Source organism: Tasmannia lanceolata, unplaced genomic scaffold, assembly GCF_043159265.1.
Source record: "Tasmannia lanceolata isolate RefF3 unplaced genomic scaffold, GAP_Taslan_0.1 ptg000002l, whole genome shotgun sequence".
In the NCBI taxonomy this organism is placed as follows: domain Eukaryota; kingdom Viridiplantae; phylum Streptophyta; class Magnoliopsida; order Canellales; family Winteraceae; genus Tasmannia; species Tasmannia lanceolata.
Window position 1 is genome coordinate 44,193,711 of NW_027518679.1, and position 27,996 is coordinate 44,221,706.

The 27,996-nt window shown below is 39.0% G+C and overlaps 1 protein-coding gene and 1 pseudogene across 2 annotated transcripts in view; one reads left to right on the top strand and one right to left on the bottom strand.

Moving 5' to 3' along the window:
* Positions 1-3,598: 3,598 nt before the first annotated feature.
* Positions 3,599-9,308, bottom strand: LOC143874470 (ribose-phosphate pyrophosphokinase 1-like; annotated as a pseudogene).
* A 2,810-nt stretch (positions 9,309-12,118) lies between these two features.
* Positions 12,119-27,996, top strand: part of LOC143874486 (E3 SUMO-protein ligase SIZ1-like) — a 52,355-nt gene continuing 36,477 nt past the window's right edge. The window contains exons 1-5 of one of the 2 annotated variants that reach the window (XM_077376894.1): positions 12,119-12,667; positions 17,228-17,308; positions 23,886-23,928; positions 24,494-24,572; positions 26,192-26,354. In XM_077376894.1, coding sequence (XP_077233009.1) covers positions 12,644-12,667; positions 17,228-17,308; positions 23,886-23,928; positions 24,494-24,572; positions 26,192-26,354 — 390 coding nt within the window. In that variant the 5' untranslated portion in view covers positions 12,119-12,643. The remainder of the gene's footprint in view (positions 12,668-17,227; positions 17,309-23,885; positions 23,929-24,493; positions 24,573-26,191; positions 26,355-27,996) is intronic. The other variant, XM_077376895.1, reaches the window with a different exon arrangement.

Consider the following 27,996-nt stretch of genomic DNA (forward strand, 5'->3'; position numbering starts at 1 on the left):
ATTTTGAATGGATGATTGAAACTGAAATGGTCTGTAGATGGTTGCATTAGGATCATCTGATTAGTGATTAATTTGATTTTTGAACCACCATCCACCAGGGCCTTCCATTCCATATATAGATGGTTTGAATCCTTTAGGGGTATAAGTTGTGATGTGAGCTGAATCCTTCTCCGTTTTGTTGCAACTGTCTAGTGAATCAGTTTGGGAGCTCTGGTTTGCTTTCTCTTGTTGGGAAAGTTGTATCAAGGGGCTAGGACAATGTGTAGAAAAACTAGGGGTGCAACTTGGGTTGGGTACTGGACAACCCGACCCAACCCATAGCCCGACTTAATGTGGTTCTTTCATGGTCATTCCCCATGTTTGAGAATTAATTTTGAGTTTAAAATAGATTGTTGAATTCAGAATTAAGGCCCTGTTTGATTTGGTTTTGAGTGGAAAACTGATTATTAGATTAGAATTAAATGCCAAATGTTTCCCCAGTGAGATTTATATGAAAATGATTTTTTTGGAGTTCTTGAACACCATTTTATATGCCAAATGCTCCACCGTTCCTGCCTCTCATCACGTGTGTTGTAAAACACTAAAATAGTGGAGCCTGCCTCAGCAGGTCTACCCACGCGACCCGACTTAGGAAATCGGGTCGGGTTCGGGTCGGGTTAACCAAACCGGGTTAAGAGTCGGGTTGGGTTGGGTTAGGGTTGGAGGTTGAGGTTTTGGGTTGGGTCGGGTTGGCCTCAACCCGACCCGAGTTGCACCCCTAAGAAAAACCATCCAAATAAGAAGATTTTTATCAGTTGAATGTGGACAACTGGTCAATTGTTATTTAACCGTACATTTCTGATCCCTAGAAGTCCCCCAACGAGACAAAGTACTCCATTCAATGTCAATTTTGGTCTATAAAAATCCTTGATAATGCCCAACAAATGAATGATTCAGATCGTCCAAGACATGCCACATCTACGTCGGCAATCATTGTCAAGCACCAATCGAGTTGACCAAAGCAAACTACAGAAAAGGAATGTTCATTAGTAACTTTATATTTTACAATTTACAGAAAAAAAAAAAAAAAAAAAAACTGTGCCATCTACTGTTACCAACGCCATAAATACTGAAGTAACAGAAAAAAGAAAAAAAAGCATAAAATCGAAAAAAGAATTGGAGTTATAGACACGTTAAAATTTGCCAAATGCAAGCAATTTTTCAGTGTTAAAATGGCTTAATGCCCCTCATACAGTATGAACTTCCAGAGATGCAATCAAACTCACCATTTCTGAGGAGAAGATGGGACAAAAGCTGGTTGGATGGATTTCTCCACCAGGCAATACAATGTTGGATCAGAGCACATCTGGCAAAAGGTATCCCTTTGGCTGCAAAACAATGGATACAAAAATCTAATACAAAGACTCCTCCAAATGTCACACTCCGCTTTACTAAGCCGAAAGACTTAGACACTCACACCACCGCATTGAGGGACTACTTGCAAGGGTAAGGCAGATCTAAGTTGATGATGCTTGCATGCAGTCACCACTGAATGATATTATTGTCATTTCTTTGGGAATTCAAGACCTGAATCCAACAATTCTGCAAATTTTATCAGAAAACATCCACTTTTATATCGTTTCTTTTTTAGGGCGTGTTTGGCTCGCAGGAGAGGTCTCTCCCTCGCCCAAGATAGGGCCTTCCTAGGAAAGCCTTTTCCTTTCCATTCATTTCTGAGAAAGGCTTTGTAATTATTTGTCTGAATGAATACCAGAAGAGGGAACTCTTTCTTAGAAGATTATTATTTCCGTTAAGGATGCATGTCACATGGGAAAGAAAAATGGGCACTTCATTTAATTGATATACCATGACTAATGACACATACATCAAAGCCTTTTCCTTTGGTCCACAAGTCTCACTCTTTCTTGGCATGTTACAAGAACACTTGGCATGCCGCGCGGCATAATGCATGTGACAATAAAATCCAAACCTATCTTCCTTCTAATCTGTCTCAACCATAGTTAGCAAAACCTGATTCAAATTGGAATCAAATATTGGTATCAAATGTGTATTATGTATAGACGGTGTGGTATAGAATTGAACAAAATATGATTCAGATTGCACCGTGTAAGGAATAATTAAGTGCAACTGCAGCTATAAACATGTTTAGAATAACTTGTTAAGATTAAACAATGATACATTGAACATCAGCAAAATCCTCTTGCTTCTTGCATTAACAATCTGGATTCTTACGATAACAGAATGGGGCTCGTCTTGGGCCTCCATTATAATGCCAGACAAGACCTCAGTTGGCATTGAACTGATCACACCATAAGGCCAGCACCTCACTCAAGGGAAAAGGCCCGAGGCAACCAATGGAAGCCCAACCTTTCAACACAATCTCAACAAATTATCAAGTTAACAAAGCAACTCGAGCACAGGTATTACATTATCCCCGTGGTTTTAAATTTCCATCAAAACCGACACGAAACAACCAAAATGTTTCCGTTTCCATCTCCACCGAGATAGAAACCGAAACAACGAAAATAAATAAACCAAAATCGTAAGTGTACTAGCAATATACTATATCAATATGTATTACGTAATTATATTTATATGAGTTTCAAGCGAAATGTGATGCATGTATTATGCATAAATATTTATATGAATTACACATGGAATTTGGTACGTAGTAAATTATCATACATGTGCGCAACAGTACATGTCACTAGGTGTTCGATGTTTTAAACCATTACGCATCGTTATCTTGTTTATGTGATGGTTTCTAAGTGTGTATATGTGCTAATTCTAGTATTTCCCTAAGTTTCATCTTTAATCTATCATTTGCATACGGTTCCATTATTTTACAAAATTTCCATCGAGATTTCCAACCGAAACCGAAACATTTCTGCTTCCTTGACGACTGAAACCGAAATTTAATACCTTGATTATCCTCATCTATAATCCAAACCTATTAACAACAATTTGAGGATCAATCGAGTCGGCATTACATATTAATTCCATTAAGGACATACCCACAACGTATTCTACCAAGATATCCTAGATATAGGTGCGTTTGAAAAAAAAGGACAAAAAAATATAAAAGAATAAAACGGATCTGCCTAAGGGTGGGTGAGAATATCTCCCTCCTAAATTCCCAGATTCTCCGAAGAAAAAGGGAAAAGAAAAAAGTAAAGAAACAAAAAGAATTTACAATAAAACAAAAACAGTATCCGATGTTTCCTCAGTGGGATGAAACTACTATCATCAAACTGCAGTGTTCATGGATATGCTAGACTGAGCGGGATGAGGAAGACAACCCAAGTAATTTTCAACAGTTTTCACCACCCAACAGATTCAATCAATGCCCAAGCTGAAATAGGGTTCCATGGTACCCTGGCAATCAGTAAAAATACAACATGAAGCTACTCTTAGTGTCATTGATCCTTGAAGCACTGATCTGGTAAGTTTACATTGAGAAAATCCCAAATCCTCATGAAACAAAGGTGTTCTTTCTGGAAAAAAAAACCAGCATATTTGAGACTTGGAACAGAAGGATAATAAAGGAAGGGAATTTCAAAGAAAAGGATTGAAACATTGCCACACTAAGGGATGCATATTCTATTTTTTGAAAGGTAACTTTATTAATGAAAATAGAGTGGATTACAGCAATCGGGGACAAGATGTTCCCAAACATAAAAAGAAGAAAAAAGACAAGGGATGCATATTCTGTAACATGAGAAGGAAAATTTCAGGATGAACATTTTTTGGGAGAAGGCAGTCTTTGACTGAGAAAATGAAACGAATGCATGACAGAAAGAATAGTGTAGCTGAAATGGAAAAGGGAGCTATAAAGAATTACAACCCATGTGAATTGCACAAATGAATTGATTCCACTGTATTCATATCACTTAAAAATGCTACTCACAGAGCAGTCATCATGAACACGCCAAATGGTCTCTCCCAAGAGGTTCGCTACTGACAGAACAGTCAGCTGAGGGAAATAATTCTTCTCAATCACAGGAATGGTATTCCCGTAATGATGACTTCTTGAAATAGGCCACTAGATAACCTCTCAATCGCAGGAGGGCTGCCAAATAACAAACATCATCAGCAAAAATATCAGTAGTTAAATAGCAAGGTGTATACACACAATACATGAAGTCTGGAGCTATATGGTACATATACACATGAAACCCTGGATTTTGAAATCAAATAGCAAGATAATCAGGTAATCTTGTTTTTATTTTCTAGTTTCATCCTTTTCTATTCTCTCCCCATCCTCCTTTTGTGGGATGGGTAAATCAATGAGTCAGAGATTATGGGCGAACTGCCGAGGCAGTTCATCATTTCTATATAAATGTCAGTTTCATAAATGTATGGTGGTTCATGACATTTTCTAATTGAAATGCAGGTAGGTTTTATGTTTTAAAACTTCATCAAAATTATTCAAGTGCAACCCAAAATTGGATTTCTATCATTTTGTAAAAATAAATGAGGCGAGGTTAAGTTAATCAAGGTGGGCGCTTATTGCCTCTAGAAACAAAAAGAGTGAGTTTTCAAACATGCAGTTGAAAAGAGAGAAGGGAGAAAAAGAGAAGGAAAAAGCATTTTCATAGACTTTGTATCACATGTGATCTTACAAAGACAGGGAAACTATCACAATTTCAACAGATATTCATCTTTATAGGTGTTTTCACAAACCTACAAACAAGAAGTATATGGATTTAGTAAAGAGGATGCCAATACTTAAAAACAGCATGTGTGCTACATGCATAAACTTCCCTGGCTCCCTCTTGATGTAATAGAGCAGCACCTTTTGCAATAGTCCCTAGATTCACCAGCATGCTACCCATCAAAACTTCACTCCGGATAAAAGAATACATTTTACATGTAAAAAATGAGGAAATGAAATGGCCAATCATCACAAGAGGTGAATTGTAGAGGCCGATTGAGCAATAATTGGATCAAATGATCTGTACCCATCAAATGGCACTGGGACACCATTCATATACTTGGAAACTCTTCATCTAAGTAAACGAGTATAGAAACAAGGAGGGAACTAGAAAAAAAATCTAATCACAAGTCGAAATTCAACATTTCAAAAAAAAAGTAAATGATGTCCCCGGCAGTGTCAATCATGTCATCCACCATGACGGCTACTTTTCCTCTCACATCCCCTATCAAATTCATGACCTGCATGGTGGCATTACATTTGAACAGATAGATATTGATTCAGAAGTAAAATTTCTTCTGAAAATGGAATACAGAAACATGAAATTATTCATTTAAAAACAACAAATACTGGGAAGTGCACCTGTATTTTGAAAATCTACTCACAATATCACAAATTAAAGAAAACGGAGTTTCAATAGGAATCTTTAAATCTAAAACAATTACTGTTACTGATTTGAGAAGTTATTCACTTATTCTAGTTTACAATTTGTTTTCAGGTAAGACTTCCTGATAGTTCTGAGCTGGCATAATTCACTCTTCATTCAACTACTTTTAGGGGCCGTTTGGAAACGTGGATTTTAGAATCCAGGTTTTTAGTTTGAAAACAGTGTAAAAGAGGGTTCATGATCAAGCTGTTGTATGCTGTCCTGACCTCGTTTCTTGGATTTTAGGTGAGCAATTCAGGTTTTAAAAATCGCTCCTGCATCCTGAGATTTATAAAACCTGGAAATATGGGAGGATCTGCTACTCTCTTGCTGACGGAAATAAGGGTGAGAAGTAAAAAACGAGTCGAAAATGGTCTGCTTCTTCTCTCGTCTCTTAGCTACAATTTTGAAGAAATCCCGGATTCTAAAATCTGCGTATCCAAATGGCCCCTTAGGCTCTTTCTCACACACAATATTTTGAGAATGTCAAATTGTCAAATTTTTACCCAGAGGGATAACCCCCTTTTTGAGTGTGATGAAATAACTTGTGATGTACTTTATTTTATAACACAAGGGTAAAGGGTAGATCAGTAATTTATCCATGAATAGAATTGTTTTGCCATAACTACTATAAATAAGAGTAATTCTGTAATTACTGCAACAAATTTTAATGTTATCTTCATTTTTTCCCACCTTTTTTTATAACATTATTAAAAGATAGAAAAATTCTTAACCAACATGCTACAACACATACTATCATCAGCAAGGAGGATCGAAGCCTATACGGCTTGGAAAATCTCCACTTGTGATAATTTGTGATATTTTTTGTAATATATGGACACTGATTAGATGTTTTTTCTTGTTTCCTATAAAAATTTGTCAAAAATACAGATTTCACGTCTTTGTTTGATCTGTTTTGAATTTTGGCCTGGACCACAGATTCTGCTAGGGACATGGGTTATTTCCAAACCCCTACTCTGTATCAAACATCAATGTCATGCACTCCATGAATGATCAACAAAAAAAATTTGAAGGTGTAAATCTCCATTCCAACTAAGCAACACAGCCCATAGATTTCCAGAATTTTAGTACAGCTAAACATAACAGTTAACTGGTTGAGATGGCAAAATCATAGCATGATAGGTTGAAGATGGCCTGAAATATTAGACAAGTGCCAAAAAAATTCTCAAGATTAATGAACAAAAAAGCTTTAGCAAAGAATGACAAAATGTTACAAAAGGGCCAGAGATTGCCCCACCAATAACAAGTTCTAACTTGCAAGAAGAATGCTCAAGGCCCTGTTTGTTTAGATTATCACAACCGATTGTGGAGTTCCCAAATGATTATTGGACCAAAAATTGCACTAAAATTGAGTCCAAAAATCAGTTCGGGACTCCAGAATCGGTTGTCGTAATCTAAAACAAACAAGCCCTAAGCAATTGAACTTTAAAAGCTATTGTAGGAAGATTACTACTACTTAAATAATCAAGATACAATCGAAGAATTGAAGCTCTACATTGGTTGGCAGACCTAGCAACATGGAGAGACACTATTGGATGCTTAAGTACACAAATAAAGGCATGCCAATGAGATGGAACTGCAAGCAAAACATGCACATTAGTTCCTGATTAACTAATGCGAACATATTCATTTTTAAATATATCATCAATAAATGGATGGTAAATGCTTTCCTTCTTGACATGGATAAATAAATTTGCATGATCAAGCCAGATGGCCTTTTCAAAACATATAGTCCTAATTCACTACTATTTTATTTCTTAAAAACCACCACAGATTGTATGCAATGCTATAGCAGATTCAACTTGAAACAGACAGCAAAGTCTGCATGAAAATTGACTATTGTAACTTGAGAAGTAAAAAGCAGATTCTGTTACCTCAGCAACATTGTGTCCTTGGCGTCTTTTGTCCACAATGGCCAATGGTGCATCCGATACTGACCTGTTTTTTGTCATAAAACATGGTCAAATTCAACAAAGTAATGAAGCTAAAGATCCACAAACCATATGATATCTCACACCCCCAAAAGAAGTACTGATTGCCTGACCATACACATGATCTACTGGAATATCAAAGTAACCCATGGACTGCCCTGAATGAAGATCGCATGCGAGAACACGGGTTGCACCTGCTTCGGTAATCAAGTTTGCAACAAGTTTGGCTGCAATGGATTCACGACCTTGTGTCTGAAACCAGTAGAATAGACTGTGTAAGGAGTGTATTATACATGAACTAGTAGCAACGGATTAATATTCAGAACAAGGATGTGAAAAGACGCATTATTGTCGATTTCTTTAGTCACGTAACAGCACAATAAGATGATTAAATGTTTACATCTAAGGACATGAACTTAAAACTAATATATGATTCCTAGATTGTAAAAAAGTATGATATTGTGTGTTTTTTTAAGAATATGGTAGAACCTGTAAATCTGGGAAGGGATCGACAAGTCATCGAACAGATTCTTTTTCTATGCGAATTCGGGTCAAGGTACGAGTCGAATCCCTTCATGACATGATTCGATCAAATATATTTGATCTATGTCGGATTGGTACACGTATCAATCAAGTGAATCTCGTTCTGATGGGTCAATAAAAGCAATTAGGATAGGAGCGGTCTTGGAACAATTCACTGCATTGAGACTTATATACTTATACAACTACTTATCTATATATATCAAACTATATATAGTTGTATTATCCCCCTCACTACGTGAGTTAACTCACTCCGTTAACACTTCCTTCGTCGGTTCTCCGTTCGGTTTGGCGGGGAGACTAGTGCGAGCTCGAGACTACTATAATACAAGAACTAGCTCGTGTCCCCTGGTTGAGGGGACATTCTCCCTTGGCCCTCACTTCGTTCGTTCAGTAAACGGTCCATCTCCCAGTATTAGTGAGCCGTCTATAGGCAACGAGTGCGAGTGGAGTTTCTAGTATTATGACTATTTTGATAGGCCTATCTCGACCCGAACACAAGCTCAAAACCCTCACACGAGTGAGTGGTCTTTAGGCAGCGATTGTAGTAGTTCAACTCCTAGTTGATGAGAGTGACTTCGGGAGTCAAAAGAGTCAAGGTCATTCTCTCAATTCCAATCGAACGCAACTGGATCTAGTATGAACTGGCGATCAAAACATATATGGGTAGACGGTTCTCGAAAAACAAGTTCTTTCTGCGAGCCTACGAAACGAGTCACCACTGGAGCAGATCAAATAAGGAGATCTGAGTCGGGATCTCCTTTAGTTATGTCTCAAGCATAAAGAGGAAACTAAACATGCATTACAAACCTACTTGGTAATTTCTTCAACAACTTTTATGAAAAGAGAAATACAAATGTGCTTTGTGGGAAGACTAAATTCACTCTATAGTCCACTTTAGAAAGCCAGAGCTACCTTTCTATCAGCTCTTGCAAAACCAAAATATGGAATAACTGCAGTTATAGTTTTAGCAGATGCTCTGCGGCATGCATCTATCATTATCAAGAGCTCCATAAGATTCTCATTCGCTGGAGGGCATGTCGGTTGCACTAAATATACATCACAACCTCTTACACTCTTGCAATTGAACATAAATCTCTCCATCAGCAAACCTCTTTATCTTGATTTTTCCAAGGTCCAGACCCATGTAGCATTCAATTTCCTGAGTAAAGATTAGAATCAAAATGGCGACCAATTAGTTCGTAAACCTTAATTCACATGATAATCTGAATTTGCACATGTATCAAATCTGGGTTAACATCTATCGACATAATTTAAAATATAGTCTGAGAAAGTGTGGGATTGGCCGATTGGCCGTGCCGGAGAAGATTCGCAGCCTCGTATTATTGTGGCCAACAGTATCTTGTTTCAAAGAGAAGAAACCCGGCAGCATCTGATCATTAAGGACCGGAATGCACGGCTTCCCATTGTCATACCTCAATGGCTCGACCAATTTACACCTCTGCCACAAATTGCACTCGCAGCTTTTCATAAAAATTCACATCCTATGCTTCCCACTACCTATTCATCACTACTAGATAACAATTACCACAAAAGACGCTAGTGAAATGCGAATGAATTTCCAAATTACTGTGTAATCAATATCTTTACATAAAAATTTTCACATCTTATGTTTCTTAGTTCTTACTACCTTTCGTCACTACTAGATAAAAATTACTACAAAAGACGCTAGTGAAATGCGAACGAATTTCCAAATCGCTGTCAAATTGATATCTTTCCTTTGATTTTTTTTTTGAGTTTACCAATGAGATATCAATGACCCCACAAGACATGAACGAGCGAACATGCAAAATGATGCACTAATTGTACAAAGGGCGACGATATTTTCACCCCCCCGCATTACGCGCGCGCTCTCCTTATAACGTGATTTGACGTGAAAAGTGGGCAACTTTAACACTTTTTGACATCAAATCACATTATAAGAAGAGCGTGCACATGATGCAAGGGGAGTGAAAATATCATATCCCTTGTACAAAACCAAGGGAAGTGATATATTTGCCCCCCTTTTCCCTGGGCCCAACCACTCTAGTGTATCTATGACTACCGATTTACAATAGAAGGGGCTGCCCACAGAAGACAAGGGGGCGAATATATATTTCCCAAACATAATCATGCATATATCACGTGTGATCCACAGTTCCACACGTATTTGGTCAGGACAAAAAATGGGCCATCGATCAGAAGCTCTATGTGACCAATCAACGATGGCCTCTATCAAAATGATCAGTTCAAAGCACTGACCACACTGGCCGTTGATCATGATTCCATTAGTAGATCTTTTTGATCAAGTGCATCATGACCGTTCATTCTCGGTGAGATTGGCAAATGTGCACTTCAATGGTAAGGGACTAAGGGGGGTAAGATGCCTAATTGGAACTTTGGAAGAGACATGCTTCATGGACGTCCTAACAACCTTTCTATATTGTGCCACGTGTGACAACATTATGACTGTGGAAATGCTAAAAGAAAGTCATTTTTACCCGCATTCCTAAAAGGCACTCAATGGACCCCAGTTTTGTCTCATTTACGTGATCAAATTCCTAAAAGAAAGTCATTTTTACCCGCATTCCTAAAAGGCACTCAATCGAGAGCACCTTGATCCGATGTCCTACAAGATCAAGGGTCGTGGTCTCACATGTAGACCTGGCAAACGGGTGGGCCGAGCCGGGCCAACCCGCGGGTGATGCGGGTGCAGGTCACACGGGTCGGGTCAGGAAATGACCCGCATTTTTGCGGGTCAGAATTTAGGTGACCCGCGTAGCCCGTAGGTGGACCGGGTCACCCGCAAATTCAAACAGTAGTTTATTTTGGGAAATGTTATCACTGGATTTTGATGAGGGCGGTATGGCCTGCGCCGTGGGATGATCCAAACCGTCCATTAGATGACCCACAGCCTAAATAGGTTGTGCCCCAAAAATTATTTCAATAGGTTGATCCTAACCCTCTGATCTATAGAGGGCGAGGATCAAATGATCAACCCTCTAACATTCAGATCAGAGGGTTGGGATCAACCTATGGTGACAGCCACAACCTATTTATATTCTATGGTGCTAGCCATAACCTATTCAGGCATCAAACCCTTAAAAAATATATTAGCTTGACAAAATCACCATCCTTTGCATTAGAAAAAAAAAAGCCATCTAACTAGATTAGCATGACAAAATCACCACCCTTAAAAAAGCCAAATGACCCACGGGTTGACCCGACCCGACCCGTATTTTTGCAGATTGGGTCACCTGTAGGTCAGTTTTGACAGGTCACTAAAACTCAGACCCGTGCCCGCAAATTTGCGGGTGAGTCGGGTCGACCCGCGGGCACGGGTCGCGTTTGCCAGGTCTACTCACATGCATGGCCCCTATCCCTTTTAGGAACCAAGAATTGCCTTTTGCCAATGATGTTAAAAGTGAATTTATTTCAGTCCCGAGCGGGGCTTGCCTAGGTATGAGACTAGGATAGACCCAACTTAGTATAAGACATGTTTAGAGATGCCTAGCCTAACATTTCTCCATCAGCTTTGAAGCCTTTGGTGTATTTGTTAGGTACCTAACATTTGGTATCAGATAAGCTACCACATCTCATGTTTAAGGGGTGACCTGTGGACATGACTACCTAGAAATGGCTACCTAAAAAAGAGCACAGAGTGAAAGCCATCATAGAAAGTGTGGTGGAATGTTATGGTCCTGGGTGGGGGTGTGCCTAGGTATGGAGCTGGGTCCACTACCTAGAAAGGGCTACATGAAAAAGAGTACATAGTGAAAGCCGCCGCACGGATGTGAAGGCATGGTGGAATGTTATGGTATTGAATAGGGGTGTGCCTATGTATGAGACTAGGTGAGACCCAACCTGGTATGTAACATGTTTAAAGGACTTAGCCTATAGCGTTCCATCAGCTATGGAGCTTTCAGCGTTACTTTCTACATAGTTGCTACGTGTAACAGGGAAAGCCTTAAGCTAGGTCTTACTCCTCCGTAAGTGACACTCAATGTCTGTGACAGCGTTAGTGCGGAAAAATGCCGTGCTTATTGATTCTAGGTTCTCGATTCATGAGTCTCTTTTGGGGACCAAAATAAAATATGTCGTCTCAAGATAGAGCTAGAAGTTCAACGGTCGGGATTGCACATACATATTGAACCCTAGAATCTACCATGACCATAGTTTATTTGTGACAATCCTAACGCAAGCGCGTCCTCCTCGTGCAGAATGACCCCACATCTCTCTCTCTCTCTCTGAACGAAAGGCCATGAAGGTGAGAAGAGGAAGAGCCCGGACTCGACTGAGAGATTAAACCAGAATTGAATAATGGTGCATACGTCCGCCCACTCAATGCAATATTTCTGCTTGTGCAAAGATCAGAAATGCGACCCATATTAATCCTCCGTATCGCTTTTCCTCATCTTCACCGTATTTTCCGATCGATTCTTTGGCAGCCTTTCTTTTCCCTCTCTCGATTATTCTTCTCCTTCTTCTCTTCTCTCTTTTATCTTCCTGATTCTATAAATAATTCATTCTCACAAACGAAGAATCCCTTTTATTCATTTCATGGATTTCTAGGGTTTCTTTTTCATCCTCGCTCTAGGGTTTCCAAACCTCAGATTTTATCCTTTTTTCCTTCTTGTTCATCATCCGAATTTCGGAAAATCTGTTGTTTGATTCACAGGGAAAGGAAAAATTTCGATTGTTTTTCTTCGTCCTTTGACCTAATTTCCTTATCGTTTTGATTCATAGATTTATCTGCGGATCCTCGGCTTAATTTCCCGTCGATCCTTTGCCATGGATTTGGTATCCAGTTGTAAGGTATTTTTGCCATGTTCATTTATTTTTTCTTGATTTGTCCTTTTTTTATTGTTTATCTTTGGTTTTAAGATTTTTTACGATATTGTGTTGGTGCGCCAAATGTATTTTATGCTGAATTAGATGAGGATTTGTTTTAGGGTTTGCTGAGATTGCTGAATGATCCATTAATTGTCAACTGTAGCTAGTAGTAGTATAGCTATTTTGTGTGTAAAGATTAAAGCAAAATTTTACTACTGTTTTGAGAATTTTACAAATGTGAAATTACATGTGCTTCTAAAACAGTTGTGAGGCACTTGTTAGCAAATCCCAAAAAAAATTGGTGATAGAATGCATCATTAAGGTTTTAATGATCCATTGGTGATCATCTGTAGCTAGTATAGCTCCTACTGTGTGAAGATTAAAGAAAAAATGGTGATATAATGCAGCATTAAAAGTTTATTTAATATTTACTGTGCGTGTTTCATGGGATATGCTTGAGATGGGATTTGTTTAAATTTCAGGGCATAACATGATTAGGAACATGGATTATTACTTTGTTTAATGCTGGAAGAGACAATTTTCGGATAGCTTCTTATGATAATTTTTTATGGTGGGAATTCTGGTTACTGAACTACTGGATTGTGCGTGGATATAGTCCTGGAGGTGAAGAGCGAGCCATGATTTGTCTTTCTCAGCTGAAGGGAAGAAAATATCCAATTTGCATCAAATATGTTGAACTGATTATTGCTTCATGTAACCTACTCCATAGTGAACCATCTGACTACTATTAAAGTGAATAGAAAAGTGAACAGTCAATATGGACCACTCAATCCTTATTTTCCACTTCACCACAAACCCCATCTTTCAAAGGGCCCACATTGATAGCCTATCATATGCTTCTCCAAGTCCAGCTTTAAAAGCATTCCACGGGAACCCAAGGTTTTAGTCACACAGTGATTTCATTTAGCTACAACGGTCCCATCAAGGATCTGGCTACCTATTGGCTTTGCTCATCCGAAATGGATATCTTCAAACCCACCACAAAATCACTCCAATTGGACAATGGACACTACTAGACCCGGCATTACCCACTTAAGCCTGAGTGGTTTTGTTATCACCACCGATAAGACTGATAGTTCTAAAATCCTTGATGTCTGTTGCATTCCTCATCGTAGGAGTCAAAGAAATTAAGGACACATTAAAAGGACCAGGAGTACAATGGTCACAGTAGAACTTTTTCAGAACTTGCATCAGATCAGCCTCAATGATTTCCCTGAATTGTTGGAAGAAAGAGTGTTTCAAAACATGGATGCGGGTCAAAACACGGTCGACTTTGCATGACGCGGTCAGGTACTCGGTTGACGCGGTCATAACTGGAGAGAGTCAAAGGAATTTTTATTGACACCATATGGAAAAATGTGGAACGCTGCCAAGGGAAAAAGGAGTCGACTCGGGGGAGTCCATGGTGATGCGGGGGAGTTTTAAAACTATGGAAAAAACGAAGAGAAAAGTCATCATTGCCGAGGGTTTTGTCCTTGTTTAGACCGAACATAGCACCACACACTTCATTCTTTGAGAATGGAGCCTCGTGAAGTTTAGCGGCCTCTACACTAATTTGTGGGATGCTCCCATTGATCCGATCTCTGCGTCCCCAATTTTCTAGAGCCTGGAAAACAAAAGAGAAGTGCTTAATTAGTTGCATCATCAGCCTTAGCTTCAAACTCATGAATGGAGACAGTAAACTACCAACGAGCTTGAAGCTGGTCATGCGATGAAAGTATGAAGAATTAAGGATGTAGATCTCTGCCTCCTGAAATTTTCTTCTTGATCAATGAAACTTACAGCCGTACTTTATGTCTCGTTTCCAAATTCCTTCCAAGATAGCATCAATAATAGAGAAGAAGCAAATAGATTTCCCTCCTATGGGATGAAGGAAAGAAAACAAAAAGATATGTCACCTTATGCAGTGGAAAAGAGTCTGCAACCCGAAAAGAAAAGTTGGGCTTGGCAAAGACAACCTCAAGTCTGGGAACAAAGCTCTCTTAGTAAAATGGTTGGAGACTCAGAGAAGAGAAAGACTCTTTATGGCACAACATTATTGGGGAAAGTATGGGAAAAGGGTGGGGGGTGGGGAATGGGAGTGTAGGGAACCCCCTCTCCCCCAGTAGGAAAAGGTTCGGGAGCATGACGGTCCACTTGTAAGTTTTGTACACTAGATGAGTCAAAAGTTAGGTTTAGGGTAGGGAGGCAGGTAGGAATTAAGTGGTGAGTCCACTTTTTCATGCCTTCTCGGACCTATATTGTCTACTAAGCAGTAGAGGGGTGAGAATCCAAAATTACGATGAGAGAGAGAGAGAGAGAGAGAGAGAGAGAGAGAGAGAGAGAGAGAGAGAGAGAGAGAGAGATTGGATTTACATTCTCCTCATGAGTCTGATAGGGGGTTTGGATCCCAGGTCCTCAAGGAACTTTACCTGTAAGATCATTCTTTCAATGCTCGATTGAGAATGACAGCTCCTCATCTTCTTGGATAAACTTATGACGCTCATCACACCCCTTACGGTGGTAGCTTCATATGGCCGTCAGCAACAAGAAAAATCGGAACTTGTGAGAGACTTAGATGGAACTTTTGTCTTGTAGGTAGGTGTATTCTAGGGGAAAAAGCTTATAAATCACTAGAAAGCTTATGAATCGCTAGATCACCTTATAATCCATTGCCTTTTTCAACATAAATTATGGGGGGCGATTCTAAATCTGTTCGAGATGGCTTGGCCCTTCCCACACCATTGAATCTCTAATATTTGTGTTGGGAGCGGGCTTGTTTGGACTTTGGAGATGATGGAAGGATGCTATGATCCATTTCTCTTTTGCGCGTAACCTATGGAGGGTGATCCTTACCTCATTTTGGATCGCATGGTCCTTCTCACAATCCATTGAATCCGTAATATTTGGAGTGTGGATTAGGACCATTTGGAAATGTTGGAAGGACACTATGGGGACTTATACCTTATGCGGTGATTTGGCTCCTGCGGATAGAGAGAAGTGCTCAATTTTTCAAGGAAAAGAGTAACTCGCTTGGAAAAATTATAATGGCTGTAAAATAGATTTATTGATTTAATACGATGGGAAAAAGGTAAGAGCGCATTGAGGTACCTACCTATTGATGAAGTCATGCGAAATTAAAAAGTAACCCTTGGGGAGAAAATGCATCAGCATGGACTATCACTTCGTTGACAACCACCACCCACTCTTGGATTTCATCAAACTAAACTTTGATGGGAGTTCAAAGGTAACCATAGGCTAGCCATTGTTGGCGGCATCTTTAGAGATCATCACAGAGCAGTCCATCACCGCCTACTCTTGTCCAATTGGTGCGACCGACTCAAATGAACCAGAAATGCAATCCCTCTTAACTTGAATCTGAAATTTTAAGAACTAGCTGTCCAGAAATCTCATAGTCAAAGGAGACTCTGGGGGTGCAATCTCATGGACTCTATCAGCAAGTCTGTGGTGCCTTGCACCCTTCACGCTTTAGGTTTTCGATTTGTGTACAATGATCGAACCAAGGTTGGAACACAAGCCAAGATCTTCTGATGATATGGGTGATGTGTTGGTGATAGAGGAAATAGAAAGTATGGAATTACGGATAGGAAACTTATTCTCATTTGTTTGAGTGTTTGTGAAAGAAAAGGCTGTAATGTGTTTGTGTGGGTTTGTATCAATGCTATGTCAACAAGTCCTTGGAGCACATAGAAGTATCAGTTTTTGGATTTCTATCTGTTTTAAATTTCAACACAAAATCCTATTCCGCTCTATTTTTTCTCCCTCATGGTTTTATGAATGTTCTTATGGGGACTGAAAAATGTTGTCGTTTTTGCTTTATTTTCCCTCCCAATATGGTACCAAAGAAATTTCCAATCTCTGCCAAATTGCTTCCGGTTACCATGATTGCGAAGAATCGAACTTGCAATTGTGTTGCGATTGACACACTCAATTCACAATCGATTCATGAAAGTGATACAAGCATTGTCAGGCATATTGAGTAGAGACTAGAGAGGTCTAGGAGGCATGCTTCTTTCAGGCTGTGAATGTTTTTATTTATGTTCTTGTGGGGACTGAAAAATATGGTGGTTTTTTGGTTTTATTTTTCTCTCACTTTGGCCGTGTTTTGACCCACATCTGTGTTTTGAAACACTGGTGTAAATGAAGATAATTATTCACTGTTGAAAGGAATTGATGATCTGGACTACGACATGAGAATCCTTTTCTTAAACCCCTTTAATTGAAACATTAAAGGAAAATAAATGAGTGGACTGTTTTGATCGACTGTGCAGCGAGTGACTGCAATTTTTTCCTGAATTCTATCTCCCTGCATTAAATATTGTCTTGGAATAGTTTTCATGTGCTATTATTCCTAAGGATGGGTGTTGCCGTGTTGGGTTGCACATGATTGTGACTTTAATATGCTAACTCTCTCTCTCTCTCTCTCTCTCTCTCTCTCTATATATATATATATATATATATATATATATATATATATTTGATTTTTCATATTTAATAACCATTTGCGCATTTCTATTTCAGGACAAATTAGCATACTTCAGAATAAAAGAGCTTAAGGATGTCCTAACCCAGCTAGGTCTTCCAAAGCAAGGGAGAAAACAGGTTTGCCACATGCGATTTAGAGATCTATGCCCTTTATTTTGGAAGATGTGTTATGAATCTCATGCCTCTTGAATCCTATGCTTTTGTACCCTTGCTGATTGATTCACCTGCATGTATTATTCAGAGTAAATCAATGATTACATGTTAAAAAATTTGTTATGGTTTATCTTCTCTTTAACCCTATGCTTTGTGGATGCTATTGATTCACTTGTGTGAACTGTTTAGAGTAAATCTATAATCACAGATCGACTTGTTATGGTTTATTTTCCCATGTAGCAAGCGGGATATGTCATTGATTTGGGTCCTCAGCTTGCTGGTTTGTCTCTTTAGGCCTTCCTAAAATTCATTTTATCTACCTTGGGTACTACATATACACATCATTTTTGGATGTTGCAATATGTGTACATGGGTCTCCTCTCCTCCTTTCTTTGGGCGTGATTATATTCTTGCAATTTTCCCATGTAGCAAGCGGGATATGTCATTGATTTGGGTCCTCAGCTTGCTGGTTTGTCTCTTTAGGCCTTCCTAAAATTCATTTTATCTACCTTGGGTACTACATATACACATCATTTTTGGATGTTGCAATATGTGTACATGGGTCTCCTCTCCTCCTTTCTTTGGGCGTGATGATATTCTTGCATGTACATGTATGCACATGCGCCTGCATGCATGTGGGCACATGTTTGCTTTGTAAGCAATTTGTGCTAGTGTGGCTGGAAACTTATAATTGGTGCTATAGGAAACAATTACACATGCTAATCTCTCTCTCTCTCTCTCTCTTATATATATATATATATATATATATATATATATATATATATATATATATATATAGAGAGAGAGAGAGAGAGAGAGAGAGAGAGAGAGAGAGAGGAATAAGATTGTACGCTCGACCGTACCTAAAGTTAGGTACGGTAGAGTGCCAAATCACATGGGTCCCCCATTTTTGGTGGGCATCTAAACCATTCATTTGCAAGGCCCCATCATAGATAGGGTGCATACCAAAAATCAGCACCATTGAATCATCCTAACCCCTCTAAAACTGGAGGCCAAAATGGGCAGATTTGTGGACACACACTGTCTGTCCATTTTGGCCTCCACAAATGGATGGGTTAGGATGATCCTATGGAGCTAATTTTTGGTATGGACCCTATCTATGATGAGGCCTTGCAAATGAATAGTTTAGATGCTCACCAAAAATGGGGGACCCATGTGATTTGGCACTCTACCGTACCTAACTCTAGGTACGGTCGAGCGTACAATCCTTTTCCTCATATATATATAGGATAGAGTTGCTGCGCTAGAGCACAGAAATAGGGTGGGGCCACATTTTGGGTGGGATCCAAAGCATTCATTTGATGGGCCCTTTAATGGGTAGGGTGTCCACCAAAAATCAGCTCCATTGGATCACCTTAGGGTGTCCATTTGTGGGGCCAAAAATGGACAGATTTGTGGACAAACAGTATCTGTCCATTTTTGGCTCACCCCCCAATGGCCCCACCCCCCTGTTTCTATGCTCGAGCGCAGCAGCCCTTTTCTCATATATATATATATATATATATATATAGAGGAAACTGTTGGTGAGCTTAAGCTCACCAAACTTATGATGAGCTAGCTTGCCCAATCACATGGGTCCCACATTTTGGGGAGTGATCCAAACCATTCATTTGCAAGGCCTTATCATAGATAGGGGGTGTACCAAAAATCAGCTCCATAGGATCATCCTAACCCCTCCATTTGTGGAGGACAAAAATGGGGCAGATTTGTGTCTGTCCATTTTTGTCCTCCACAAATGGAGGGGTTAGGATGATCCTATGGAGCTGATTTTTGGTACACCCCCCATCTATGTAAGGGACTTTCAAATGAATGGTTTGGATCATCCTAACAAAGTGGGCCCCCATGTGATTGGGCAAGCTAGCTCACCAACAGTTTCCTCATATATATATATATATATATATATGAGAAAACGGTTCCTACACATATGTGTAGATAACTTATCTACACACTAGCTTAAAATACAGTGGGGGCCACATTATTTGGGTGATCCAAACCATTCATTTTTAAGGCCTTCACATAGATAGGGTGTCCACAAAAAATCAGATCCATAGGATCATCCTAACCATTCGAACTGTGGAGGCAAAAAATGGACTAATTTGTAAAGGTTTAAAGACATCCATTTTACCTCCACAAATCGTAGGGTTGGGATGATCCTATGGATCTGATTTTTTGTAGACACCCTATCTATGTGAGGGCCTTTAAAATGGATGGCTTGGATCACCCAAACAATGTTGGCCCCCACTGTATTTTAAGCTAGTGTGTAGAGAACTCTCTACACATATGTTTAGGAACCGTTTTCTCTCTCTCTCTCTCCCTTGGAGGGGTGAGGATCGGCTGGATGCCTTGGAGGCACCACAGATTGCACCGTTGGCAGCTGAGGTCCCCTAACCTTGAGGAGACCTTAGATGGACTTCTGGGCTAAGGTTACCAGTTTCGCAGCCCTTTGAAACTCCCTTATGGAAAATGTTCAGTAGATCTACCAAGTTACCAGAAATAACCAAAAACCCAAAAAAAAAAAAAAAAAAAAACCAAAAAACTGCTTACCGAGAGTCCTTGCCCGACTAAAAGAAAGGGTTTGTGGCCCGGCAATTGGTACGACACCAGTTTAGGGATTTGTTTGATGGCCGGGACGGGAGGGACGCCCCAGTGACCTCACTTCACTCACTTTCATGTCATGTGTTGACGTATTCGACGACGAGATCGACATGTTGTCCTGGCTTCGGAGGGGTCTGAAGCTAGTTGTGGGCAAGCACATCAGAATGAGAAAGAACTTTGGGTTGAGAGTGGCTGTATATTTAAGCTGGAGTATCCTCAACCGCATCCAGAAGAGTCACAGATGAAGCTTCGTCAGCTAAGGAAGATGAATTTTTCTGCAATGAATTGAAGGGGACTCTTTTGAAAAAGAACACACATCTTGAAACTCGGAGACGTGTTCGCTACGTAAACCACGGACACTTCTCGGTTTTGTGGGTACTGGCCGCAACCAGATTAACCACGCTCTTTGTCTATTAATGGATCTGCAGTTCCTATTCCACGGAACACTTTGGAAGTACGCTTGAAGCGAGCGCTACCTTCCACTGCATCAACTAAAGAACAACTTATTCGTATCAAGGTGCCAACCCGTTTGCACCAAAGCTGAATCCATTAATCGTGAAACTATGAAAAACAATAACACCACTAACGGAACCTTGATACTTTTCCTGTGGATAGTTCAAGGAAGTGAAACGAAGTGCTTTCCTTTACAGAAGCCTTTGATTAGTAGGGGTCGAACGTTTTCATCTTTTTCTGGTATTCGTGATTCGCCAATACAAAAGACGAGATATGATTGACTAAAGCGATCAATGGAGAACACCCCTTAAGCAGTGAGTCCCCCTCGTAGGGGGATCTATGGGGGGGGTTGCCCTCCTTCAGTCTCGCCGTGCCAGCCAGCATTTTGCCTTACTAATAGTGGGGCAAGCAAGCCGGCCTTCCTGAAAGCCGTACCGTTCAGGTGATGCCTGTAAGCCATGCTAGCCAACCGTTTGCCTTACTAATAGTGGGACAACTAGTTGTGTCTTTAAGTCGCGCTTTCAAGCCAAGCCTTGACAATCATATCTTTTTTCAAAAATGAATAAAGTGTCCCTTGTTCATTCTGAAAGTGCATTATGGAAGTGGAGCGAAGTGATTCTCCTTTGTAGATGGGGTAAGCCTTTGATTAGTAGGGGTAAAACGGTTGTTATTCTGAGATGGTTTCTTGGCCATTGGAATGGTTTTGTTGTTTTCTCTTGTTTCGCTATAAGGAATTGATAAGAATGGAGTATGAAACATTAAGACAGGAGAACACTACCTTTGACAAAAAGTTATTAAGAGAGACATGAATTTCCTCATCCTTAAGTCACACAACATGTTGTTCGAGTCAAAGGTGTCGAAACCTCAATTTGACTAGTTTTAAAGTGGTGTTTGAAGATTAGATTTGTTAAGATCCTGTTTCCTCGATTTCATTGATAGGAGTTGTCTTTTGTCTTTTAGTCCGGTTTTATGCTTTCTCTTTCAGTTGTCTTTTAGAGGGGGCCCAGCATTTCGACTGATAAGAAGCCGCATGGGAAGGATTGGCGTGCCAAGGGCTCTGATACGTCTAACAAAGCCCCCCAATTGGAATTCTTCTTCTTCTTTTCTTTTTTTTTGCAACGGACCGCACCGAGTAGCAAGCTGCCTCACTTGCCCTCAGCCACACGTCTTTTTCGTTCGCCCTAAACCTACGCACCAAATGGAACTCTGCCCGTTCCATCCAAGGAACGAGCAACAATGGTTTGCTCCTGGGGTTCGTCTACACCACATCGACCTTGAGCTTACCTTCTTTATGTTTCGTTGATTGATTCGTAAACCTTTCCCTGATCCTGTGTGTGTGTGTGTGTGTGTGTGAGAGAGAGAGAGAGAGAGAGAGAGAGAGAGAGAGAGAGAGAGAGAGAGAGAGAGAGAGCAGCCACACAGGCTCAGATTTTCTCTCATTAATTTAATTCGTCAGAGGCGGCTTCTCTCTCTTGCAGCAATGGGTCATGAAATGCCTTCTGCGATGGTCCTTAACAAACCCCCATATATATATATATCAATCATATATATATATTATCTGCATCACCATGTTTTAATAATGGAGTGAACTTACCTTGTTTTACATCTAATTGGCTGCTGACAGTTTCTTGGAAATTGTATTAGTGTTTGACAGCTGGTCAAACAATGTAAAACAAGGTGAGTTCGCCCCAATATCAAAACATGGTCGTGCATATATATATATATATATATATATATATATATATGACACATGTATCTTATTAAGGCCGAAATCATGTAAAAATTTGACAAAAATTTCGGTTTCCTTAAAATTTCCACCAAAAAGTACAAAATTTCGGTGGAAATCTTTTATATTTCGGTAGAAATTTTGTAAATAAGGGTGAAAAACGAAATTTCGATTAAAATTTCGGCCAAAATTTCGAATTTCGGCGAAATTTCCCAGAGAAATCATGTAAAAATCCGATTCAATGTAATTTTGCCAAACCGAAACCGAAATATTTCGGCCGAAATTTAAAACTATGTTGAGGAGAATACCATTTTTGAGTAAGTCTCTAGTGAAGGAAGAGGTAACCACAAATTCGTCCTTAGGACAACACTCAGCCATGGAATGGATAGAGGCACCCCTTGATTGGTTGCAATTCATTCAGAGGGAAAAGGGAGGACCGAGATTGTCAACCCAAGGCTACAATAAAAAATGCAAATGAAACCAAGAATTACAAAGAAAGCAGTAACAATATCAGGGAGGGAGGAAATCAAACGACTCCAGACTCTGGTTCCACATGCCATCTCTAGCAAGACTGTCCGTCGCAGTATTTGCGGACCTTATGACATGTTTGAAAATGATTGATGACCCATCCACCTGATGTTGGATCTCGTCAAAGAAATGCGCAAATCTCCAAAGGGGAACAATCAATCAATTAAGCCACCTAATAACATTCAGTTGAGGTGTCTGTCTAAAATATGAACTTTTTCTGGTTGAGGTGTTCCATTTCTTTTGAAGTGAGTGCCTGAGAGAGTAATTCTCACTTTCATGAGGATCCGTACCTAACACTGACCCATGACAACTTGACCATTGAAGCCCACTTTTGGCCATTGATGCATTGGTCCTTAATGACCTATTCTTATGAGGATTGGTATCCAAAACCAGGCCATGAAGACTCGCCCATCGAGGCTCAAGTCCCATCCAGCCCATTGAGGCCCTTTGCTACTCGTCCTTCGAGCGGCATTCTCTTCAGCAACTGGCATAGTCACCATAATCAGCGGACCCTCATTATTACCTTTGACAATGCGCATTAAATCAGAAGTTTAGGTAGTTAGGTTAGATTAGGATACCTCAAATCTTATTTTTATCCCTTTCCTTGTTTATTCCTTAATTGCTCTATATAAGCACTATTAGGGTTGATTGTAATCAAACAATATTAGTGGAATCTCCTCCATTACATCAATATTATTTTATGCTGGAATATACTTTTATAATTTTGTGTCGTATTTTAAGTCATTTTCTACTCCTTATCCTCCTTGTTCCGAGTAGATTATGTTCTATCTTCTTTTTTTTGAATGGCTTATGTTCTATCTTTTCTTATCCATTATCTATCTCTTCACTCAATTTTCATTAGGCTTAATGTTGACAGGTGCTCATCTCTGTTTACGACGTGTCTTGTTTTTAGTAACGTCTTTGGTTTTTGCCATATCATGTTTTCTTCCTTTTTTCTGGATATGCTTCACCATGTTCTAGAGGTCATTGCATTTCTTTCCTTTTTTTTGTTGTTGACTTTATGAATTATTTGCTCCTGTCTTCATTTCATTGTTCTTCTCCTTGGGTCGTACATTTTTTGGATTAGTATATATGGTCTTTGTTTCTTTCCAGTACTCATGATACATTGAAAGTCTAAGTCTGAAATGGACTGTTATTGTTTTTGCCTTCTGTTGTACATAATCTTCAACATAGTTTCATTTCTTGTATGCTGAACAGGACCAAGTGGACAGGATTTTATCTGTACTTTCTGATGAACAAGGTAATCTGACTCACTTTCATCTTGGTTGGAATGAGTAATACTGTGATATGATTTCATCAACTAATTATTAGATCTATTTATATTATAGATTTCTGCAAAATATTGATTTACCTATTAATTTCGGCGTGTGCATGTTATTTGTTCCTTTCCTTATTTTTTCAGTCTTTTAAATCAATTATGGTTTCTTTACTTTTGGATTGATATCTTTGGTAACTTGTTTTTCTCTATCTTTATGGTCGTGCATACTTTTGCTTCGATCAATATATTTCTGTTTTTATAATATATTTATCCTTTTATCTTATCATATTGAATTTGTAGAAAAGAGATTTCAGTGATTATTTTAGCTTCTACTTCAGCGACAATAATTCCTTGTTGGCTAACCAGAGATCTGTAAATTGTTTTTGTGCAGTAAACCTTGGCTTCATTTACTTCTTATAACTTATTAGCATGCATTTAGTAGCCGTCTGACTTCCATGCTAATAGTACATCGGTCTCATATGCATTTTCCTTCTGTCTTATATTCTAATAGCACATCTGCATCATATGCATTTTTCTTTCTCTGCAGGTTCAAAGTTGCAAGGTTGGGTGAAAAAAAATGCTATGGGCAAGGAAGAAGTGGCAAAAATAATTGATGATACATACAGGTGATTGTCAGTTCTATATTCATATCCTTCAACTATCGTCAAAGGCTCAAAGCGGATAGGGATGTGAAACTATGAATTTTTTTTTATCTAGGATAGAATGCACTGTCATTGGTTAAGTCTTCTGCATATATTCAATTAGATTTTGTTTTTTTGGTTATTTGGAGAAAACTAGGCAACAGTTGTGGTAGGATGATATTTTATGACTTTAATATATCTTCATTCTTGTTGCGAAACTTCACAACTCCAGTACAATCATTATCTTCTTACTACTCGCCCGAATGTAGATGAGAACCTCATAATTGAGTGCTGACCAATTATAAAGCTCTGGGTCATCTAACTGGATGTAAATCTTGCAGAATTCGACAATTGAAATAGGTTTTATAACTTTTCCTAAAATGCCTCCATTGAATTGATAAAAAAAGCCTTACAAATTATAAACCTTAAACTTGCCCTTATATTTCTATAGGATTCATTTCATAGAAAAGTGGCAAAGTTTACATCCGGCTGCCAACCTGACGCCTACCCTTTTTCTTTATCCTGGCTTGGGACAGGCTGTGAAAAACACATGCTCAGAATGTTGGGCCACCAAGAAGCAACATGTGCATAAGATGAGTGTAGTGGAGATGCGAATGATTAGATGGATGTGCGGCCACACAAGGTTAGATCGAATTAAAAATGAAGACATCCGTAAAAAGGTGAGGGTGGCACCAATTGAGGAGAAGATGAGAGAGCACCGCTTAAGATGGTTTGGGCATATCCAACGTAGGCCTTTGGATGCTACAGTGAGAAGAAGTGACTCGTGCCAAGTTGACGGAGTAAAAAGAAGTAGGGGCAGACCGAAAACAACTTGGGTTGAAATAGTGAGGAAAGACTTGAGGGCTAGGAACATAACATAGAACATGACCTTGGATAGGATAGAATGGAAGAAAATGATCCATGTAGACGAACCCAAGTAGTGTCAGGAGTAGACTTAGTCAATTTTGAGCCTGGTAGATCCTTTCACCTTCTTCATGAAAATTTTCTAAAGGATTCATTAGCCGACCCCAACTACTTTGTGACAAAGGCTTAGTTGAGTTGAGTTGAGTTAAACTTGCCCTTATATTCAATGGAGCAACAAACAAATAAAAACTAACATTACTTTGAACTAGTGTGATATAAAATATAAGCCATATAATTAAACTAATAAAAAATAACAATTTCTTTTGTTCCTAACCAAGAGGTCAAAGGTTCAATCCAGCTTACCAACCAAAAAAAAAAACAATTTACTTTGACCTATAGTGTAATATAAACTATGAGCCATATAAGTATATAACCACCTTGGATTTTCAAAATTTGATTTTAGTAGTGATTATTCGTTATGGAATTTCTATATTAATGGGCCTACTTTGTTCATCTTTTGAGTTTTTGACTCATGATTGTTTATTTACTTTCGATTTTTTTGTCCCATGTTGTTTTATAAATGACATTGGAAGTACCATTTACTATTTTAAAAAAATTAAAAATTAAAAACTCATTGAAAGAAATTTTGGAAGTACAATCATTTATTTACCATTCATTTGCCAGCTAATCTATATCTTACTTTGATTTTAATGGCTTGTTGTACTTTGCAATGTTGCTAGTAGAAAAATGCAAGTTCATGGGGCAACCGATTTGGCATCAAAGGGTCAGAATGGTTCAAATTTGTCTAATGTGAAGCCCAAAGAGGAAATAGATGATTTTCAATTGGATATGAAGATCCGCTGCCCCTGTGGAAGTTCATTACCGACGGAGTCAATGATTCAGGTAATACCATGTATTTTATCTTGGTCCTAAAAGATTTATATCACTCTATTGTAAGATTTGGTCACATTTATTCATTTATCGGCTGTTTGGTGCTGGTTGTAATATTCCTAAAAGATTTATATCACTGTATTATAAGATTTGGTTGGTGTAAGATTGGCAGCCGGCCGTAAACTTTGCGACTCTTCTATGAAATGTTCTTCATGACATTTTTCTAAAGGATTCATTAGCTGACCCCAACTAGTTTGGGGCGAAGGCTTAGTTGAGTTGAGTTGAGTATTGTAAGATTTGGTCATATTTATTCATTCATCGGCTGTTTGGTGCTGGTTGGACAATTGAACATTTGCAGGTTTTCCTGCCATAGCATGCTTTCTAAGATGAACAGGTGTTACGGATGATCTCTTTTTCTTTTTCACTGTTAGCTTAGCTGTAACCATACATCTTGTGACATTTTATGGGCCGAAATTTTTGATGTAGATGGAAGATCATTTGCAAACAATTTGCCGCAGTCGTATGTTCTCCAACCATGTTTACTTGGTAGGATAACTCATTTGAAGGTGTCGATATCTAATCTCTGTATGTATTAGGGCTTGTTCGACAACTATTCTTTTACGTGATTTTCCCCTTTTTTAGGGGTGGAGAATGACAAAAGCCAAAAAAATCTCACAAATCTTGTTTGGATGCGTGACCCGCTAAGGTTCGTTTCCAAAATTTATGCTACTTTTTCGACTAGAAATTAGGATTCCGTGAAGCGATAAATAACCGTTTCTAAAGTTTCTCATCACTCTGTCTCCGCCCGATTTTTTAGGCGAGAATGAGAAGCGTTGCCGAACATGCCCTTAGCTTTCTTTGTTCTGTACTTTCTTGTCCCAAAATATTTTTGGACAATCAATTCTTCGTTTAGGAAAGTTCATCGAATTAGTTGGAATGAAGTGTGCAATCCCAAAATTGGAGGTCATATTGGGTTTTATTAAATTGCATCGTTGGACCCTATTAGTGAATGTGGTAGAGGGGCTCTTCATTAATAGGGGTGAATTATGCATCAATATCATCTTTGCTAAATATCAACAACCAGATATCAATCTTTGTCTTGGAACGGGTAATTGATGGGTCTCACATTTGGAAATACTGGAAAAAGGAGTTCAATAGATAGTAATATCAGAAGTAGTATTGGTAAATGGAGCAACTATCCTATTTTTGGTGGATAGTTGGTGCTAGAACTCATTTTTTGTTGGATAGCAGTGAACCTTTGGGCATCTGTTGACTACATCGGATGCAAATGGCAGGGCCTTATTGGCATTTTTCGGGCTCTGTGTTGACCGTCACACGTCAGAGCTGAGTTTGTGAATGCATGGATGAGAATATCAGGCAGAGGATTTTGTTAATTCCATTGTTTGGATTGAAACTTTGAAAGTGACTCTTTGAACACATTTATGTAGCTCAAATATGGCACCACTTCCCCAGGGCATTTGAGAAGATATCTTGCAGAGATGAAAGATCCGACGTCTATTTGTTCTGAGTTACTTCTCCCATAGTCCCATATCCATCGACAATAAAATGCTAGGATAGATACTCCAGGGCAGATTCTGTAGCTAATTTTGGTGTTTGATGTAGTGTGGCATGAGATGTTTGATTAGTAGATTTG